This window comes from Gadus macrocephalus, chromosome 13, assembly GCF_031168955.1.
Source record: "Gadus macrocephalus chromosome 13, ASM3116895v1".
NCBI lineage: Eukaryota > Metazoa > Chordata > Actinopteri > Gadiformes > Gadidae > Gadus > Gadus macrocephalus.
In genome coordinates this window covers 20,755,269-20,771,706 of record NC_082394.1, presented here as the reverse complement: position 1 = coordinate 20,771,706, position 16,438 = coordinate 20,755,269, and the positions used below count along the sequence as shown (strand labels likewise).

General features: G+C 46.3%; 2 protein-coding genes across 6 annotated transcripts in view; both read left to right on the top strand.

The window, feature by feature from the left end:
- Window positions 1–11,545, top strand: part of LOC132470703 (protein FAM107B-like) — a 20,954-nt gene extending 9,409 nt beyond the window's left edge. The window contains exons 2-5 of one of the 2 annotated variants that reach the window (XM_060069516.1): window positions 2,726–2,801; window positions 7,576–7,777; window positions 8,956–9,115; window positions 9,715–11,545. In XM_060069516.1, the coding sequence (XP_059925499.1) occupies window positions 2,726–2,801; window positions 7,576–7,777; window positions 8,956–9,115; window positions 9,715–9,831 (555 nt within the window). In that variant the 3' untranslated portion in view covers window positions 9,832–11,545. Of the gene's footprint in view, window positions 1–2,725; window positions 2,802–3,973; window positions 4,392–7,575; window positions 7,778–8,955; window positions 9,116–9,714 lie in introns of those variants that run through there. The other variant, XM_060069518.1, reaches the window with a different exon arrangement.
- A 456-nt stretch (window positions 11,546–12,001) lies between these two features.
- The window catches only part of pik3c2b (phosphatidylinositol-4-phosphate 3-kinase, catalytic subunit type 2 beta), a 79,539-nt gene continuing 75,102 nt past the window's right edge, over window positions 12,002–16,438 (top strand). For 3 of the 4 annotated variants that reach the window (XR_009528615.1, XM_060068623.1, XM_060068622.1), the window contains exon 1: window positions 12,003–12,300. The gene's annotated coding sequence lies outside the window, so the exon portion shown is untranslated. Of the gene's footprint in view, window positions 12,301–16,438 lie in introns of all 4 variants that reach the window. The other variant, XM_060068624.1, reaches the window with a different exon arrangement.

Sequence of the window (16,438 nt, the reverse complement as noted above, 5' to 3'; positions counted from 1 at the left end):
TCTGTGTCAATCCACGCGAATACAGACGCTTACATTCCTGTTTCCCTGTTTGTACTGTTGTACAGACACATGGTCCTGTTCTGTACACACACACACACACACACACACACACGTGCACACACACACGCACGCACGCACACACACACACACACACACACACACACACACACACACACACACACACACACACACACACACACACACACACACACACACACAAACACACACACACACACACACACACACACACACACACACACACACACACACACACACACACACACACACAAACACACAAACACATACTAACAAGGTCGTTTTGAGATCCATTCCAGGTCATTTGTTATGAAGTCATTGAAGCATACTTGAGTGTACAAAGTAGAAAAAAGAGAGGCGTCAACATCATACTTCATTTTTATTGCTCTGCTTTTCGCTATGTCACTATGATTATTATTAATATGGTTATTATTATTCTTGGTAGGAGCACTTTTGGTTTAATATACAAAATGATCCATCACTCTTTAATGTTGTAAGCAGATATGCTATCCCACTGGTATCCACTAGATGGCAACACGTCCCGTGTAGAACACTTTCCTTTGATGGGTCGATTGTGCGTTGTGATCATAACCCTAAATAATATGCGGAATCTGGTCTTTGCCTCCTTATATATTTGCCATTTCTATCTATTATCTACTGTAGCTCACGGTCAAATACAGAGCATCATTGTGGTGCAGCAACCAACGTTCCACCTCTTTAGCCTGCTGTGATACAGACCCGCAGGCTAAGCTGATCCCTGGGAGGCACACACCTCCTCTGCTCCTTTGTAAGCAGGGGGGGGGGGGGGGGAGACGACATATGTTTCCTCCAATGGAACGGCAGGAAATCCCTGACAGTCCTACCTTCGCTGTCACCCCGGAAGAGAGCTGGGATTCCTGTGTGGGAAACCAAACATGGATGCAAAATTAATCAAATATTGATGAACTCAAGAGTAGGGGTTAACCGTTGTTTCCCATGCCTTTGACAACACTAGGCTATAGCCTAGTGTTAGATATCTGTGATAGTTGAAGAAAAACACACACACACACACACCAACATGCGCACACACAGAAACACACACACACACACAGAAACACACACACACACACACACATAGTCAAACCCTTTCCCTTCACCTCACAGAGACAGACATTCACAGACACAAACACACACACGCACACATACACACACACACATACACACAAACACACACACGCACACATACTCAAACTGTTTCCCTTCACCCCACACAGACAGACATTCACAGACAGACACACACACTCACACTCACACACACACACATACACATACACACTAACACACACAGACACCCCCCCCACACACACACACACAAATACACACACACTCAAACTCTTTTCCCTCCCCACACACAGACACACACACACACACACACACACGCACATGCACACGCACACACACACACACACAAACATCCACCACCACACTTTTTGGCGTAAACAGCATTCGGGTCACATCTCCAAACAGCCCTCCAGTAGGTGGAGGGGGGGTCATCACAGACACTGCGGTCCTTGTTAGGGAACTCAAGCCTCCTGCAGTCTGTCCTGAAACCATAGACGACCAACACAATGTCTATTCACTGCAGAGACGCGCTGTCCAAGTATCCAGGCTCCTTAAAGAAGCTCAGCCAGTGGGAAGAGGCCTGGAGCCGGCTCTGGTTTGGGTGGGAAGGGAAGTGCGGACCCAGGAGAGACTCTCCGGGTCTCTCTTTGTCTCTCTTGTCTCTCCTGGTCTCCTCTGGTCTCTCTTATCTCTCCTGGTCTCCCCTGGTCTCTCCTGGTCTCTCCTGGTCTCCCCTGGTCCCTCCTGGTGTCTCCTGGTCCCTCCTGGTCTCCCCTGGTCCCTCCTGATCCCTCCTGGTCCCTCCTGGTCTCTCCTGGTCCCTCCCGGTCCCTCCTGGTCTCCCCTGGTCCCTCCTGGTGTCCCCTGGTCTCTCCTGGTCCCTCTTGGTGTCCCCTGGTCCCTCATGGTCCCTCCCGGCCCCTCCTGGTCTCCCCTGGTCCCTCCAGGTCCCTCCCGGTCTCTCCTGGTCTCTCCTGGTCTCTCCTGGTCCCTCCTGGTCTTTCCCGGTCTCTCCTGGTCTCTCCCGGCCCCTCCTGGTCTCTCCTGGTCTCTCCTGGTCCCTCCTGGTCTTTGCTGGTCTCTACTGGTCCCTCCCGGTCCCTCCTGGTCTCTCCCGGCCCCTCCTGGTCTCTCCCGGCCCCTCCTGGTCTCTCCTGGTTCTCATCCTCTCATGATATGCTACTGGGTGTTTACTGTTCTACTCCATTCTGCTTTTTGGTTAAAACCCATTTGAAAGCTTTTATGGTTTTGCTGCCATCTTAAGGAGAATAATAAAGCAAATATGAATTGAAAATAAAATAAACATCAGAACCAACAGTATCTTCAGAACACAAATGTTATAATAGGAAATATTGAGGACGCCAGTGTGCTGAACATATTCCAGTCAGACTCTGGGACCTCAGCCAGCCAGAGAAAGAATTATACAGTAAGTCCATGGAGTTAATGCTGTAATGGGTTATTGAAGGGATTATAATTGAGGGAAGTGATTATAAAAGTTAAACCATGGAGGTTTTAGACACTGCGCTGTAAACATGTGAGTCTCCTTGGCTTGTCCTCATGTGCTCTCCTGTTCTGCTCTCCACCATAGAAGTCCTACTCCATCAACACTGAGCCTCAACCCAGGAAGAAGTGTGTGAAGAACGGAAAGCAGCAGAATGGCCAAGGTAAGCCCCATCACTGCCCCTAGGAAGAGTCTGCTGGAGGCAGAAGGGCACATCATGAAACATGGCAAAGGATTTCTGTGCGGGACCACTCCATGGTGATGTTTATGTCTGGTTTGTTGGGTTACTTCAGCTCAGACTAAAAGGGGCCCACATCATCAACCCTGGTTGTATTGTATTTCACTCTGAGCAGGGTAGGGTCAGCCATCAACAGTCCAATGTCCAACCTCCTATTGAGCTTAGATTCAGTCAGGCACACACTGGATCCTAGAACAATCCACTCAGGGTGGTCACATGGACTCAGGGCGTGGCCTGCATCATGTCACTTGGAATACATTTGATGAATTAGTGGACGAGCGCAGAGACCTTATCTCCCACAACCGTAGAAACTTCAGGGTGAATGAAATAGACGAATGCTTTTGTGAAACTTTGATGACGATGTACTGTACGGTCAGCCCATCAAAGGCTCCTTTATATCCGGAGACTGAGGAGGGTGTTTGGTTACGTTGTCACCTGATGGTGTTAGCCGTCAAGTGAGGCAGCAGACATCAGGACCACACTGTAGGATTTGTTGATATATCTTCATCAATGTTGTGCAACTGTGGAGGGCAACACAATCTCTTGATTGTCAGCCTTGTTGCATTGAGTCTACTTCCATATTGATCAGCATGGATACATCTCTGGCTTGTGTGTTAGCACATCAGACCGTTCAAAGTGCAGGATACTGGTCAGTAAAACTACATTCTTCATGCTCGGGAATGGAATTAATTTCTTGTTAATTCTCTTCAACTCTGTCAATAGACGAGGCTGTTAAGAGTTTACTGAACTAACCCAGAAATAGGGAACATGGAAGTATGAATCAGGAATGGAAACAGATCTAGAAGCTACACATGATGTTATGTCAAAGAATATGTAGACAGATTCAGTTAAGAGCATTCATTTGTACAATTATTTGTGTGCATGTGCACGTGCATGTGCGTGTACGTGTGCATGTGTGTGTGCGCACGCGCACGCGGGCATTATGACTCCCAATCCAATTTGACCAGAATCATGCAAACGATAAACAACTCCTAAAGCACTAGTGCAGTGGGATGGAGGGGGCGTCCTTACTAGAGTGTATCTACAGGCTGCTGAAAGCCTTTTGTGAGGTAGGCAGCTTCAATGTGTAGCCGCTGAAGCATGGGGGATGTGTGGGAAGTCCAATTGAAGTGCTGAGAGGGTGAGTGCGTTGGGGCGCGCATCGGCAGAGCAAGGGTGTTTGGAGGTGTTTGGAGGCAGAGAGCGTCCAAAGAGCAGGGCTGTTTGGAGGCAGAGTCAGCAGTGCAGGGGTGTTTTTGAGGCAGAGATCGTGCGGAACCGCGATGCAGTGGGGCGGAATGGCCCTAACAAAATTGGTCACGTGACTTACGCAAGATGGGAAGGCGGGAACTAAAGCGCAGCTCCGTGGGTGTCCCGCGCGTAGCACACCGGCCGCTCTGCGTTTACCCTGAGGAGCCCCCGCTGCTCAGCCCAGGATCCCCCGCGGCTCGGAGGACATGGCCGACAGGTTCACCAGCTCCTTTTACTGCCCGAGAGAACTGCTGCACAAGTCAGGTAACAGCTCAGCTTTTTCGTAATGATCGCTATGAAGAGCAGGGAGTGAGAAACAGGCAGAAAGCCAGAGATAGGCGTGAGTGGCCGTTTAGTGGTGGATGTTGAAGCTCATTTTAAATTCACGCACCGGATAATGTGTTCATCACATACACATGTTTGGGGCTCAGCAGTTAGAGTTACATCATTTGCATATGATTGTTGTAGGCCTCTGTATTTCTATAGGCTACACTTTATGTATTGGCCGGCATTAAGTGATATACATTATATAAGTTATATTCTTTGGTCTCTGAGGGACTCAAACCTCAAACTAGACTAATATTGCCCAATGCCAAACAAGCCCTACTTTTTTTTAGCAGTTAAAGTAACGCAATATTTGTTTAAGGTGGAAAAACGTGGACTGGCAACAGACTTCAACCTCTGAGCCAACGTGCGAGAAACCGATTTGTGCGCCTGCATACAAAACAACACTTTTGTCCTTTTCGAACAAACTGTCTCCATCCATTGCATTGAACCATTTTTCAATAGCTAAACATTAAAAAGCGTACAGAACCCTACATGTTCATGTATACACATGCTGAACCCGATTGTGTAACTTAGTTGGGTAACTTAATTTGGTGGCGACATTTCGTTTTATTTCAACCAGCACAGAATTACCTTTTCCCAAAGATTTGACTGGGAAATCGGGGAGACTTATGACCCTTGGAAAAACCTTACAATAACGCTTTCGAATCACCTTAATGCCTGAAAGAGAGAGGGAGCTTTGTTTCGGTTCTTCTAAACGCACATCGAGAGAAGAGATGGATGAATGAATGGATGATGGTTTAACACAATCAAGAACAGGCTCTTTGAGAGGCTGTTGTAGCAGAGGAGATGGACTCCCATATCAGTATCAGAGCAGGGAGCTGATCAATGAGCTGATCCAATGATAGCACTCCAGTCGATGGAGCTGTAGGATGTTTGGAGACCGTACCCAGGTCCAGGGTAGAGATACATCCTGAATGGAAGTAATGATCCCACCGGGGACATGTATTGAATTTGATTATGTATTGGAGTATGACATTTTTGTCTTATCTTACAGTCTACTCATTAAACGACTTATGTAATAATAATATAATAATAATATATAATACTCAAATATAATATAAACTTGAGTTGAATATAAACTAAATATATAACCATGTGTATGTTGTTATATGTTAATTACTGAGTCTGATATAGCTTGTTTTGCATGTACATTTAGAGCTAGCATCTTCCAGGCAGTCAAACCCAGGTGAAGACCTGAGTAGTGCAGCTGTATTTTGTCCTTCCCTCTGACATCCCCATGCCAGTCCTGGGATTGGAGCAGGACAACGTGAGAGCTCTTGGCATTTTTCTGAAACATTAAGCAGCATTTGACTGGGTGTCTGGTTGCTCCTGAGAAAGGGGTCATTGTGTGTGAACTGGCCGATGCGTATGAAACCCAATGCCTTTCTTTGAGGATAAATACAGCTGGGATCAGATGCCTCCAGTCTGACCTTCTATTCTCTATCAGCCGGTCCTGTAGGAGCAGTAGATGGCTCTTATAGAGCTAATATAATAAGTATATACTGAACTATACTGAGGACAAACAACACACAGGGCCCTATACAGAGATATATTGGGGCCAAAACAGTGATGGGGAGGCCCTATCTGTGTAATTAATCAAATTGAATTTTGATCGTGATTTTGATTTTTGGGTCAAACGATCTCCAAACTAACCGAGTTGAAACTTTAAGTATATAGTATATTTGTTTGATTCAGTAAATGTTCACAGAACAGCTGGTATATATTTGACCATTATCGACTTGTACATTTTCAAAGCCTTACTATACAATGATAGTGGGGCCCTGTACAGAGTGATAGTGGGGCCCTGTACAGAGTGATATTGGGGCTCTATACAGAGTGATAGTGGGCCTCTATACAATAATAGTTGGGCCCTATACAGAGTGTTTTCAACTCGTTATATTAGTTTGGAGCTCTATACAGAGTTATAGTGGGGCTCTATACAGAGTGATAGTGGGGCTCTATACAGAGTGATAGTGGGGCTCTATACAGAGTAATAGTGGGGCTCTATACAGAGTGATAGTGGGGCTCTATACGGAGTGATAGTGGGGCTCTATACAGAGTGATAGTGGGGCTCTATACAGAGTGATAGTGGGGCTCTATACAGAGTGATAGTGGGGCTCTATACAGAGTGATAGTGGGGCTCTATACAGAGTGATAGTGGGGCTCTATACAGAGTGATAGTGGGGCTCTATACAGAGTGATAGTGGGGCTCTATACGGAGTTATAGTGGGGCTCTATACGGAGTGATAGTGGGGCTCTATACAGAGTTATAGTGGGGCTCTATACAGAGTTATAGTGGGGCTCTATACAGAGTGATAGTGGGGCTCTATACAGAGTGATAGTGGGGCTCTATACAGAGTTATAGTGGGGCTCTATACAGAGTGATAGTGGGGCTCTATACAGAGTGATAGTGGGGCTCTATACAGAGTGATAGTGGGGCTCTATACAGAGTGATAGTGTGGCTCTATACAGAGTGATAGTGGGGCTCTATACAGTAATAGTTGGGCCCAATATTTAAACCTGGTATTTGGCATGCATGTAGTTCCTATTTCAGTGATAAAGCCGTTGTGCTTGGCGTAGAACCTGACATGTCCTCCTCCACATGACTGTACAACATGAGCGGGTGCAACAGGTGGGAGCACAGGAGTCTATTTGTGCTCTCATAAAAATTGGTTATCGATCCCCACGACCGGATGGGAGGCTGTTCCCGGCCTCCTCACACTGATTGTCATCATCACCAGCGATGATGAACAGTTCCAATCTAAAGAGTTTCCCTTGTGAAGAACTCCATGTTGGGGGCTCAGATTTGATACGGGATGCTAAGGCCCAACAACATACTTTGCCCTTAAAAGCCAATTAAAATAGTTAACAGCCAGTAAAGGGACTTCTGAAAACATTCACATATTGGACAGCACTACGCTATTTCATCTTCACTGAATATCCTCTTTGCTTCGTTTCTCTTTTAAAATAAATGTATTGTTTTAATCGCTGTATTTTGTCATGAAACTAACGTATTGATTTGTATTGTGTTGATGTTCTCCTCTTTCCCGTGCTGTTTGTATCTCCCCACCCTACCCGGGTCTGTTTCCCTGCCCTGCAGCCTCAGCCCATGCAGCCCTGCAATGGGAGGGCGAGCAGGAGGCCCAGGGCAGTCTCCGGCACCCCCCGGCAGATGGCTTCGTCCCCCAGCCCGACTACATGGATGCTGAGGATGCCCAGGACCTCATCAAGCCAAGGAAGCTGGTTAACCCCGTGAAGTCCTCCAAAAGCCACCAAGACCTGCACAAAGAGCTGCTCATGAGGTACCCACCCTACTCCAACTGGGGATGGTTGAGTGCTGCTTTTTAATGCTAGTAGAATGGCATCAATCCAGGGGACTGGTGTCATGTTAAACATTAATAGTCTGGACAATGGACCATATATTTTGGTTTGATTGGAGGAAACTGAAAAAAAACAACGTTTGAATCTAAAGAATTTCCATTAGTTTAAAAAATCAAGGTTTTACTTTTAGGCCAAATCAAATCAATCACATATATCGGATGAGTCATTGAAATTAATCGGATGAATCCTTGACATATATCGGATGAATCCATGACATCTATCACATGAATCCAGTGCATCTATCGAATTAATCAATGACAGTGAATACAGTGATGCGTCGCGAATATAATAGTGCACCAGTTGTACACTCCCTTACTGGTGATGAAATGTGTGGTTAAGCCACGTTTCTTTACACCTTAAATGTAGGCTATATTTTTTTGAACAATCTTTGTATCTGAACATCAATCAATAAATCAAATGTTCTGACAAAAGATTACAAAGTTTGGGTAGCCATGGCTGTTGCAGGCTTATAAAAAGCTGTCTGAGTGAAGTGATTGGATGGCCTGCCGGTCTGTTTACCTACAAGACCACCTGAGTGCACTCTGCCTGTCACTCATTGGTGATGACCAGGGTCCTCCACACGGCTAGGCAGACCCGAGGATAAGCTAGCGAGCAAGTCATGTGTTTTGGGGGAGTGGCTTTGGAGGGAGGACTGAAGGGAGGATGGGATTTTTCAGTTGGATACTTTTATAATCTAGCTCACTCTGGCTGGTTTCTCCGAATTGCCTACCCTCGCTTTAAACAAACCTTGCTTCAGCCCACGAAGGAGACTTGTGTGGTTGTGAAACCAGCCCAAACCAGTCTTGGTTTGTTTAGGATCACATGAATGAACATTGGTTCTTTTATTTGCAGTGCATTCATGATCATGTGTCTAGCTCTTTAAGATTCAGATTCAGAGAAGTGCCCGGCGGGAAGTGGGAAAATAATATTAGTAATAGAACGTTAGCACGGTAATAAAGTACACTGAAAATATGAACATGAAGATACAGGAATATAAATCAGAAAGAAACCATCAGATCAATGAACCCCTGTGATGTGAGATGTTGTGCGCTGATACGCGAGGTGATGCGGTGTGCTGAGGTGTCTTCTCGCGGCCCAGGGGTGGCGGGGGGGCGGAGCCCAAGCCAGAGCTACAGCGCGTGCTGGAAGCCCGCAAGAGAGAGCAGAGGGGGCGGCAGAAACGGCAGGAGGAGGAGGCCAGGAGGAAGGTCTCCCCCTTGGAGCAGGAGCTCCTCAAGAGGCAGAAGAAGCTGGAGGAGGTACGGGAGGACTGATCATAGAGCCCGCATGCACGCACGCACGCACGCACGCACGCACGCACGCACGCACGCACGCACGCACGCACACACGCACGCACGCACTCACCCACGCACGCAGGCATACCCGCACCCTGCACCCTGCACGCACGCACGCACCCACACACGCATGCATGCCCGCACCCTGCACCCTGCATGCACGCACCCACCCACACGCACGCATGCTTTACTAGAACCAATCTCTGAGAACAATCAGGTTTGTATACTGGCCTGAGTAAGTTATGTTATAATACAACAGTTCTTGAGAGCATTTCTAGTAAGTATCCATTTCAAATCATATGAGTGAATATAATCGAATTGCCTTTTCACTGCACACATTACTCTCTTAGTGGGGCGTTTCAAGGAAAAAACAGATGCATCAAAGCTCAATCAACCGCTGCTGTTCCCTCTAAAGCCCTTTAGTCTGGGTGATCAGGCAGGGACATCTCTGGGGCTGCTGTTGGTGGAACAGTGAAAAGCTCACAAAAAGCTCACAGAGTGCAGGTTTAAGAGACATAACAAACAAACCACATGAATCCGCTCTTTTCCCCTTCTGAACCCAGCTGGAGAGGCAGCAGGAGAAAGATCAGGAGGACATGGAGAAAGCCCCCGAGTTTGTCAAGGTCAAGGAGAAGCTGAGACGGACATCTTTTCATAGTAAAGACGAAAAAGAAGTGTAAAGTGATAAACCTGCTGCACACAGATCTTGGGCGGGGGAGGTTTCAGGACACAAGGCGTGTGATGGACACGTGGTGGTTCCTGGTGGAGCCTACCAGGCCCTGGGGCCCACAGGGCCTCTCGGCCCCCCCCTAGACTCACTAAACCATGCCTTCACTCACACACTTAATCTGACCTGCAGCCGCGCTGGGGAAATGACCCCCAGCCTCCCACTGATGATGTAACCGTGAGCCGGAGGCCAGCTTTAGTTCATTAGGAGGACTGAGAGCTTCCGGCCCAAACGCCCTGGCCCGGACTGAAAAGAAGGCCTGCCTACATCGTGTGTCTGTGGGAACAAGGGGTCCTGGAGAAGAGTTGTGTGAGTGTGCTGTCAGATGTACTAATTGCCTGTGTAAAAGACACTTTTCAGCATGGCCAATAGCACTTTTGAACTCTTGATACTAACTGAGTCTGAATGCTCCGATGCAGAGCTCTGATCCATGACCGTTATTAACGAGATAGGTAGGATCACTTTGAAACATGAAAGATAAACATTAAAACATATACGCTTGCGTCAAAAAGTGTGTATACAATGTATGTCCCCAGCAAAGTGTGTGTGAGCAGGTGAGTAAGGGCCAACATAATGCAGTTAGAGAGAGTGGTGATGGCAGGTGGAGGAGAGGAAGAGAGGTGAGTGTAGGTGGAGGAGAGGAAGAGGGGTAGGACAGGTGGAGGAGAGGAAGAGGGGTAGGACAGGTGGAGGAGAGGAAGAGGGGTGAGGGGAGGTGGAGGAGAGGAAGAGGGGTAAGGACAGGTGGAGGAGAGGAAGAGGGGTGAGGGAAGGTGGAGGAGAGGAAGAGGGGTGCAGTGCAGGTGGAGGAGAGAGGGGTGAGGACAGGTGGAGGAGAGGAAGAGGGGTGAGGACAGGTGGAGGAGAGAGGGGTGAGTGCAGAGGGAGGAGAGAGAGGGGTGAGTGCAGGTGGAGGCTCCAGGTGAAGCTGAAGACTAGACCTGGAGCAGGGCCTCTGTGTGTGTGATGGAGCAGGACTGAAGAACAAGTCTTCAGAGGAGTCCATCACGGATGGTGCGGTAATGCATGAGTGATACCCGATTCCTGTTCCTCACTTCCTTCCACTGTAAAGAAAGTAAACACCTTATATGGACATGCCAAATGGTTGAATATGATCATCTATTGTTGGGCTTTATTATGGAGACAATTTATTCAGAAATGATGTTGTACAATTATAATTCATATTAATTATTGATATTAATTGTGGAAAACTGAGTATGTGTGCAGAGCTGATGAATATTGATTGTATGCATGCTTCTGGAATATCTCCTGTCATCCACCTTGACATGTGCCTTCCCATAACGAATGATGAGTGGAGCGTATGCTGTAGCTGATCGCTGTTAGCAGTACTGCGTCCCACCACAAGTTCCACTCAACAATGGTAGTTTGTGGATTCGACATCATTAGTTCAAGGAAAAGGATTCAATAGATGTTAAACTAGCTTTCCGCCATCAATTATGATTTATTTGTAGTTTAACCGTAGCCTGTATTTATTAAATGACAGATAAATTAATTTAATTTGCTTCCTGAAAGTAGTATCTTATTATTGGCACTGAACATGATTGATACTCCAAATGTGAATCGATCCAGAAGTGTTACAACAATATGATTTATCATTTACAATAGGCAAAGAACAATGGATGTATCTATTAAACCTGTTTCCTTCATTGCCCTTGTTTAATTTTTTAGAACAAAAGCTTGAACTTCCATGTCGTTTTGTCTGAAGATTATTCAGACAAAAGACTTAAAAGAGAAACACATTACTATGGAAAAGATAATAATGTTTTTTATTTATGTTGAAAATGTATCCAAAATAGATGAACAAACACGTGCTGGATACAGGCTATGGGACTATGTGGATAAAGAGGAACATGACATCCCTGACCAGTGGGCCGTCATACAATAGAACATATAAACTTTGTACAATGTATGTCCCCTAGCAAAGTGTGTGTGAGCAGGTGAGTAAGGGCCAACATAATGCAGTTAGAGATAGGGGTTAGTGCAGTTGGAGGAGAGAGAGAGGGGTGAGGGCAGTTCACAATAGTGTGAAAACTGTGTGATTGCGGTGTATGTCCACAATGTGTCGCTGCCACCTCGCGAATGTTCTCGACAAGGAGTCGCTCCACGTACGACGGACTGAGAGCAACGCACCGCCCGGCCACACCGCAGCAAGTCGGCAACAACGCAACCGGAGCACCGCGGGGACGGACCGCATTGTTCCCCACATGTAGCAGGACCCAGAGCAGCACAGCCTCTGCGTCCTTCACGCTCGGAGCCACCGGGTGACGAGTCCAGTTTGGAGACTGGTTTTAGTGGCGCTCATCGGGAACACTGGTTCCGGAACTACTTATCCAGTGCGTGGAGAGTAAATAGCTTTTTAAAATGGCAACCAGTCGCTCACCGCGAACACAGACGTGATGAGGTGAGTCCACGACCTTTACTAAAGCCCCGTATCGTCCGCTGTCTACACGGTCTGTTTCTCACGGTGGTCGGTTCTGTTGGGGTCTGGTGGTGGTCTCTCCCCGCCGGGTCCTGAACCCCCACAGTGCTGCTGTAGCACCATGCATTCACTCGGTACTGTAGCTGGTGTGGGTAAGGGCTCCTTATCCGATGCCCATGTTGCTAACATACATGTGTTGTTTTTGTAGCAAGACAATAACCTGCTCAGTACGATACCCGGCCTGCTGTAGGGCTGCCGGTAGATGGAGAACCGAACCAGCAGCGCTGCATCGCGGGCTGGACCGGGGAAGGGGAACCGGGTCTGCTAAGCTGTCAGACACCAGGCCTGGGTCTGGACCGGAGTAGGGTCTGCTGTCGGACACCAGGCCTGGGTCTGGACCGGAGCAGGGTCTGCTGTCAGACACCAGGCCTGGGTCTGGACCGGTGCAGGGTCTGCTGTCAGACACCAGGCCTGGGTCTGGACTGGAGCAGGGTCTGCTGTCAGACACCAGGCCTGGGTCTGGACCGGTGCAGGGTCTGCTGTCAGACACCAGGCCTGGGTCTGGACCGGAGCAGGGTCTGCTGTCAGACACCAGGCCTGGGTCTGGACCGGTGCAGGGTCTGCTGTCAGACACCAGGCCTGGGTCTGGACAGGCTGACAACTACAACAACATCACCTCGTGTGTGTGTGTGTGTGTGTGTGTGTGTGTGTGTGTGTGTGTGTGTGTGTGTGTGTGTGTGTGTGTGTGTGTGTGTGTGTGTGTGTGTGTGTGTGTGTGTGTGTGTGTGTGTGTGTGTGTGTGTTGCTTCGGTCCGTCACAGTTGAATAAGACTTTGATAGTGATGATCCTTTTCCTTTCACTGCGCTGTAATGGAAATGCGATGTGTTGGATGTGTGTGCCCAAATCAAACCCAAATGAGCCGAATACAGCCCGACACCAGTAACTATGACCGCATCCCCAGGACTCTGATCCTAAGGGCTCAGTGACCCCCAGGGCTTGATGAATCATGGGATGTAGGCAAATGTGCTATTTCTGTATTGAATCATTTCTAATAAAGAAAACAGAAATGATCAGCATTAGTGATATGAATCAGCATTGGTGATATTAGCCTAGCAGTAGTTCTACTATCATCATATATCTTCATAAACACTGTTATGGTATTTCATGTGATGGCTCAGGGTGAGACTCATTCGTTTTGTCCCTCCAAACCATTTCTTTGGCATGCAGCCTGGCCATCAACCAGGTGGTGTAGGTCATGCTGTTGAGGTGTTGCCTGCACTATGTCATGTTGAGGTGCGGCCTGCTCTAGGTCATGTTGAGGTATGGCCTGCCCTAGGTCATGTTGAGGTACGGGCTGCCTGCACTATGTCATGTTGAGGTGCGACCTGCTCTAGGTCACGTTGAGGTGCAGCCTGCTCTAGGTCATGTTGAGGTACAGCCTGCTCTAGGTCATGTTGAGGTACAGCCTGCTCTAGGTCATGTTGATGTACGGCCTGTCCTATTCATGTTGACATCTGCCCTAGGTCATGTTGAGTTAGCCTGCACTAGGTCATGTATGACAAGTGGGCCTATATATAATGCTAGATGTCTGGTCATCCTATGTGTATTATTTTTAAACAAACAGTAGGCCTTATAATTATTATAAATAAGATTAGTTTGCTAGCAGATAGGTATGCACGATATTTACAAAATATCAAATTGTGGTATTGTTTATTAATATTGCGATATCTCCTCACGTTTTGATAGCTAAAAATATGTTAAAAAACAGAAACTTTACGGGAAAATTCCTCAAGGTTCATAGTCTCTCACACTGTAACGAGATGCACCAGATAGCAACACGCCTGACGTCCAGACCTGACTGGACTGGGAACTGATCTGTGTTCGGATTTCACTTTCCCGCAAAAACATATCCTGGGAAGCTAAATCCGCTGAGTAGCACTGGGTGGAAAAGAAGCCCTTATGTTGTTGCTGTTTAAAATTATATTTAATGGTGTGCCCTTCGATTGTTGTTGAAAGGCAGTATATATGGCCAACGTTCATTGGCTGGCGTGCGTAGGCGTAGTTCCTGGGCAACAGAACACAATCCTTTTTATTAGAAGATGTTATTGTTATCATGGTTTGAGTCCCAGTTTGTCTAGCAGCCTGTTGAGAAGCTGAAGAGAGTCCTGGTGCGCCTGGTGTGGCCATGACTTTCGGTTGTAGTAGGGTTGCTCGATTATGGAAAAAATCTTGAACACGATTATTTTGGTCAATATTGAAATTAGGGCCCGACCGATATTGATTTTTGAGTGCCGATGCCGATTATTTTCAGAGAAAAATTACGATTACGATTTAATCGGCCGATTAAAAAAAACAAAAAACAAAACAAAAACAACAACATATAAAACGTAGTTTTTGATACCTTAAATATACTTTAAACACTTTTGACGAATATGTGAATTGAATGCAGAACCTTTGAGTGTTTTAGAATACATTTACAGTCAAAAATGAGTGTAATGTAAAATAAATAACTAACTCCCAATGTGCTGCGCTCGTGAGCAGTGACTAACACGTGCGTGCTGAGCAGTATGGTCTCACCGTTAGAGTCTACAGTATAACAAATTAACATGGCCTGGGACCTAAAGAAAAACAGGCACAACATGCTCAAACAACGCGTCTTGTGTACATTGGTGAGGTGAGGTGAGCGCGCAGCTGCCTGAGCGAGCGTGCTTTCATGTTGTACGGTAAAATTCAATCTCCTCTTTTTTACTCCAGCTAAAGTTGTTAGTTAGCAAGGCGAGTAGGAGCGCAATCTGCAGGATACTAATCGCAATAACATTTATAAAAAATAAATAAATAAAAAATCGGTTGTAATCTGCGTCTTTTTGGCCGATGCCGATTATTTTCAAAAAGGCTATAATCGGCCGATTAAATCGGCAGGCCGATAAATCGGTCGGGCCCTAATTGAAATCACGATTATTCAAACGATTATTTTTGAGTTTGAAAACATGATGTATGTATTCAGCATGTCCCTCCAAAAAAACTCTTTGTAACTGAGTACTTAAATTTCGCCTAAAAAATACACTAAATGGTCAAATAGAAAATTTTGAAATCTAAAATAATGTACAGATATTAGGGGTGTAACGGTACACAACAGTCACGGTTCGGTAAGTACCTCGATTTTGAAGTCACGGTACGGTAATGGACGGTACAGTTCATAGTTAAAACTGCTTGATTGTCAGTAAGGCCTCAAAAAATGTTTTGTCCGGTTCCGGTTTCTGACCGAACCTGTCAATTTATGTGCCACCCAAATTATTTTATGAGCTTTAAAAAAAAAAATAATAATTATGCAAACTATAATTACGCTTTTGTACAGCACCTCTTCATTCTGTACAAGGATGAGCGAATTTTCTCGTTTTTAGATGAAAACAACCTACCTTAGTACCTATCATTCGCTACCGCTGGAAAAAATAAAATAAAATAATAAAATAAATTCCCTACCTACCCTTGACCTTAACTGACAACCAACAGGAACCAAACTTTTTTTTTTTTTTAGGCCTAACTGAGAATGGCCGTAGATCAGCAGCAATGAAAACACCAATAAAGTTGGTTATGGAATTTAGATTTTTGAATTCCCAGACAGGGATTGTTGAAATAGTGTTGTGAGCTGGGCTTGCACAGCTCGTTTTTTTTTTCACACCAACGTTGTTAGTAACACCTGGATTGGATTGTGCCTTTTTTTAAATGCGTGTGCTTGTTAAAGTGCTGTACGTAGACACGGAGAGCCTGTCGGAGACCCTCTCCGTAGCTTACGTGCGCAAATGCGCATTCAATGTTTTTGAACTATCCGTCGACGCAACGGAGACGGCAAGGGCTGTGATTGGTCCTCTAACAAAATCATTTCCGGAATCAATTCTGCGGTTTGACTTTGCTCCTTATTTACTTTGTTTAGTTTGCACATTAGGACCAATAAAACACCAAATAAGATTTGAAAAGCTTTGGAAGTTTATTTACAACACCGCTTACATGGTTTGTCGTCAACATATGAGATCGATCGGGTGGCGAATTGCATTGCGTATCCGACATCCCGACGGAGAACTGCGAATGCTCGAGGGGTCTCCGTAGTTATGGAGTCACTCA